The following is a 5,305-nucleotide window of genomic DNA, read 5'->3' on the forward strand; positions in this document are numbered from 1 at the left end:
GTGGCAAGATGTAAAAAAATTTGGTGTGTGAGAATGCATTTATAAATATCGCCGGAGAAACACTTTTCAGAGTTGTATCTGCAAAGAAAACGCTACCACCTACGTACCGCTTGCCTTCCACGTCACAATTATATACCGCTTTATTTCCTTCCATCGTATAAAATCCAGGCAACAAACAATAAATCTTGCGGCTTTCACGTGAGGAAATTCAGGAGGCACAGAAACTTTTTACAGGTGAAATCATCAGCTTAAAACATTAGCTGGCTATCATGCACTAAATATTTAAATGGCAAGTGAAGAGTTCACCCCGCCTTGTGTATTTTCCCTAAAATGTCAACATATAAACACGTGACTTGTTCATTGGTACCTTATAAAGTGTGATGGTTTTGCAAAGCAGCCATTGCTACTTATGTAGTTTAAGAATTATGTGTGACAGAAGGAAAAAAAAAACTTGAAACTTTAGATTATTTCATGCAAATATATCTAATCTCTCATCTCCGGATTAAAAAAACAAATAAAATAAACCTAAATGTTAATGAAAACCTCCCACCTGAAGTTCTTTACAGAAATCTACTGTCACGTGTGATAAGAGAAGATAAGCCGACTTATTTGAAGCTCCTTATCTTTCCTCTTTTAGGCAGCTTCCGATAAGCTCCCTAACTCTTAGCACCTCACGGCTAATTAGACTTCCCACTGAAAGGCAGGGAGATCCGAGTGTGTGGAGGCAGGGAAAAGAAAACACCGGGATCTTTAGTGCCGTCTGTCGACGCTTCATCAACCAACACCGGCAGCTTAGCAAAAAAAAAAAAAGCAGCTTAAGGTACGAAAAACACGGGGGGAAAAAAGCATTTATGCATAAATGTAAGTTTCTAAATGTGAGGCGCCAGATCAAAACAGACTGAGAGTGATTTCATTTTTACCCAAACCTGCGCATAATCCTGCTAAAAGCAAGAATACAGGAGACGTGTGGTGTGAGAATCAGATATTTATTTTAAATTTCTGCAGTTTTCTCTCTCAAGATAAAAACACACTCCAGAGAAAAGCAATCTCTGGCCTCACTGTGACTGTGCTGCAGTGGATTATAAGCATGATCCTTAAAAAGCACCCATTTTTAGTGGAGCTTTCGCCCAAGCAGTCCGTCTGCAAGAACGAAGTCTCAGAAAGGCAACATGAGTAAAATGAGTTGACTTTCATGACAGAACTGAGACGTTTTCACCCCCATTGTTGCCTGCCAGTGTGTTCATCTGTGGTGGTTTTGCTCCACCATCAGGCAACGTAGTGGAACTACAATCCACTGAGAAAAGACACCGATGATCTTTCATTTTTCTGCAGGACTTACTTTAAACGTTTTAAAATTCAGTTTGTGTTAAAGTCACCTCTGGAGTCTGCAGTTTACTACTAAATGTCACTCTTTTTCTTCTTCTTGGATTTTTTCGGGGTCACATCGTCCCCTGATGGTGCATCTGTCCCACTTTCAAGCTTCCTTTTCTTGCTCAGTTTGTCACCGAAGCCACGATGGTTCTCCATGGCTGAAACCTCCATCTGCTCCTCCTCTTCTTTCACGCGTTTCTCCCTTTTCTTTTTCTTTTTCTTCTCTGGAGTGTCCGAACTGTTTGTCTGCTCCGTGGATCCGTTCAGACCGGGCGGTGTCGTTGTTATCTGTTCCTCTGTCTCCTCCTCTTTGATTCTTTCCTTCTCCTTCTTCCTTTTCTTCTTCTTCTTGGGCGTGCCGTCGTGGGTCGGCTCCGCTTCCTGCGGCTCCGGCTCTCCTTCCTGCGGCTCTTCCTGGCCATCAGGAACACTCGACTCCAAGTTCTCGCTCATAGCCATCAGCTCCTGCACCCTGCAATGCACAAAAATGAAAACGCAATCAGTCACAAGAGAGTGTAACAACACGATGGAGGGCCAAACCTGCAGAATAACTTTTACTTGTTGCTTGAGTGCTTTCATCGCAGGATTTTCTACTTTTCACCATGGCTGTACTGCTGCACTACAGGCCAGATACCGCAGTTAAACGGCAGGATAGTTTTGGCAAATATAACTTGATAAACATTATTTCTTAAAAATGTTTTAAAGGATGTACATATATATTTAAAAACAAATTTGATCACATACATACAATAGAGATTGGCACCAAAAACAACAAATACAGACACTATGGTTGTGAGTTTGCTGTTTTTGCACTACTGCTTTCATACGAGTATCAAGAAATGTTCAACATTTGTAGTGAAATGGCATACATGCAGTCCAAGGCATATTTGCAAAATATGGTATATTTAAGAATGCATACAAGACCCAGCGTAAACACTGCTTAGATTTATTAAGAGAAAAAAACCTCTTAAGTACTTTTAGTGTCAATTTTATTGGTACGAAAAAAAAAAATAAGGTGAGAAAATATTAAGTCCTTATAAACCTTCCCTACGCAATAACTAACATTTATTTTCAGTCTTAAATTTCTTCATGCAGAATTTATTTATTTTTTTAACTTTTTCAGTAAAGAGTGACCGGATATTTTATAACTAAAAAGGTCAACATTAGTAACACACATCCTCTAATTTTCAGCAAAAGTAACATTTATATTTACTACATGTTTTATATATATATATATATATATATATATATATATATATATATATATATATATATATATATATATATATATAAATTTGAGCGTTGTGTCGTTCCAGGGTCAGAACTGTGCCAAGAACGTCAACTCGGGTTAAAACCCGACCGGCGCAGATGCTCCCTCCCTTACCTGGTTCTCTCCAGCTGTCCCCTGATCAGCAGCACCCCTGCGATGTCGGCATCCAGCGTCGTCACCTTGAACTCCAGCTCCGACCCGATCCTCGGCCCGCCGTCCCTCCAGGTTTCCACGGAGACGAGACTCGGTTTGGGGATGCTGGCGTTGAAGCAGCCGTGTACGAGGCAGCCCACGTGACTTACTCCAAGTTTATTCACCTTTCCCTGCGAAGGCAGAGAAAATATTAATTGTCATGGAAGTTAGTGAACCATTTAGTTAAACTTGGTGCATATTAATTAAACATTATTTAGACAGACGTAGGCAAAGCCAGCGTGTTCCTGTTGGAACAAAGAGCTTTTAATATCAGTTAGAGGTAAACAAATTGTTGCTTTTCCAGCATGTCGCTGGCGCTATTTACCAACTTAAAGCCGGTTAGTTCAATTTCTCAAAACTACGACACGCTGTGTTATGTAGAAATGCAATAAAACATTGTTAGCTGAATAAAAGACTCTCTGAAACTAGCGTCTCCCTTACCAAGAGTTTCTGTCCTTTTTCGGGCTGGAACACAATAAAGTTGGCCTCAATGTCCATGTGGATGTAGCCGCTGTCGTCGTAAATGTCTCCATGTTGGGTCACGATCCGGATGTTGTCATATGCTAAAGGAACTCCGTGCAGACTGGAAGAGATACGTGTGACGGCAAACTGTTTGTGATGCTGTTTAATAGAGTTTTATCATCAAGCAGAACATAAACAGCTTGCTGCGCTACACCATCTGATACATTTAAGAAAATGACATCATACTGAAGGACAGGACTTTATGCTAACATACAATAGCATCAGGTCCAGCTCATTTATTTACAACGTCATAGAAAATATCAGGAAACTGATTACAGATTTATTGTGTACAGAATAAGTCACGCAATATTGATGGAAGTGACTCACAGCTAATAAAAAGTCAGTCTGAGAAAATGTGACGCTCTGTTGCTGGTAAACCGATTCCTATTGCACATTTTCCTTCCACTCAACTTTCCTTTCATGTTCTTGAATTATACAGAACTCTGAAAAACCAACTCTTTACTGGCCTTCCTTCATTGTAAACTTGCACAAAAGCCTTTCTCAGATCTTTATACAAATAAAGATCTGAGAAAGAAAACGTCTTTGAAGGATATTTTTATATCCAAAACTTCTGAGAAACAAGATGTGACAAAAAAATGACGTCATGTATATTAGAAAATGGGAGCTTCCTAATTAAATAAGCAAATCAAACAATTTCAGATATAAACACCTACAAATATCCATCTGGATGATCGACCTCAAGTTTTTATACCTAAAAATGTGCGTTGCTTTCCTTCAGATGCATCCCTGAAAATTCTACCCCCAACTTTGACAGCGAACCTCTTTGATATTCACCCAAAAAAATAAATAGATAAAATGAACAAAAATCCACATGCAGCTGAAACTCGCAAAAACCATCCTACCTCGGGGAAAACTTGAGCAGCTCGGCGTCCAGCTCCTCCTGTATCCCCGTCCTTTTCTTGTTCAGGTAGACGGGAGGCAGCGCTACGTGTCTGCGGTGCGTGTTCAGCACCAGGCAGGAGTACGGAGCAGACAGAAGCTCCGAGGCGGCGGCGAATGAGGGGATGGTGCTCGGAGTTCCACCCGGCGTACGGGACCCTTGATTCGGTTTGACTGGCGAGTCAGCAGCGGGTAGTTCGCCGGGCATTTTCACGTGGTTTTGGTCGTCTTCGGCATGGTCCAAGTTCGCCATGCCTCATTGTAAACCGGAAGACAAACAAGTGCGAACTTCCGCTATGAATCTTTCGTCAATAAAATAGTTATTGGTTTCCCCCTGTTGGTCAGGATGTGGAATGACAGCTCGCGATAACGGGAAGTCAAAAGAGGAAGTGCTCAAGAAAAATAAATCAAACATTTATTGTCATACATGAAAATAAATCAATAACAATAAATAATTTATTGTCATACATGACAATAAATCAATAACAATAAATAATTTATTGTCATACATGACAATAAATCAATAACAATAAATAATTTATTGTCATAGATGACAATAAATCGATCAGTCAAACTTGCATGTCAACACAAAACAATACATTTAAGAAATGCACAAATCTGGTCTTTTGAATAACTGTCATCTGCTATTGATTTAATTTATTTTTATATTTCTACTCAAGCTTTCAACTAACATATGGAAATAGCTACATGCTTCCCCAGTTAATCTAATACAGTAAGTTTGGAATAAAATAAAGCAGCAGAATGGCACTGCAAGAATACTTTTGCAGTGCCATGCTAAAGCCTTCTCCCCCTGAGGGTTTTCTGCATGGCAACAAATTCAACGTATTTAAATGGGATTTTTATGTTATAGACTAGGAAAGTAGCAGATAATTTTAAAGCAAAAAGGAAAATGAAACATGATTATTAAAACTTTCAAATAATCTAAATGGCTAAATACAAACACTGGCTCCCATTCCACTGAAGTGGCCTGTGTTTGATGCCAGATCCAATCTTGATTTCATAAAATCCATCATGCAAACTTTTTGTACA

At 39.5% G+C, this 5,305-nt stretch overlaps 1 protein-coding gene across 1 annotated transcript; it reads right to left on the bottom strand.

Moving 5' to 3' along the window:
• Window positions 1-967: 967 nt before the first annotated feature.
• polr1f (RNA polymerase I subunit F) lies at window positions 968-4,563 on the bottom strand. The gene is made up of 4 exons (XM_044137960.1): window positions 4,219-4,563; window positions 3,275-3,416; window positions 2,756-2,964; window positions 968-1,843 (listed from the first exon to the last, which is right to left on the bottom strand). The coding sequence occupies exons 1-4, from the start codon at window positions 4,506-4,508 to the stop codon at window positions 1,399-1,401; spliced, it is 1,086 nt and encodes a 361-aa protein (XP_043993895.1). The 5' UTR covers window positions 4,509-4,563; the 3' UTR covers window positions 968-1,398.
• Between the last annotated feature and the right edge of the window lie 742 nt (window positions 4,564-5,305).

The sequence above is a fragment of the Gambusia affinis genome, linkage group LG14 (genome assembly GCF_019740435.1).
Source record: "Gambusia affinis linkage group LG14, SWU_Gaff_1.0, whole genome shotgun sequence".
NCBI classification, from domain to species: Eukaryota; Metazoa; Chordata; class Actinopteri; order Cyprinodontiformes; family Poeciliidae; genus Gambusia; species Gambusia affinis.

Coding starts and splice junctions, on each gene's coding strand:
- polr1f (XM_044137960.1), bottom strand. CDS start 4,508: ATGGCGAACTTGGACCATGCCGAAGACGACCAAAACCACGTGAAAATG. Junction 2,965..3,274: donor AAAAAGGACAGAAACTCTTG/GTAAGGGAGACG, acceptor CTGCCTTCGCAG/GGAAAGGTGAATAAACTTGG. Junction 1,844..2,755: donor GGACAGCTGGAGAGAACCAG/GTAAGGGAGGGA, acceptor TGTGCATTGCAG/GGTGCAGGAGCTGATGGCTA.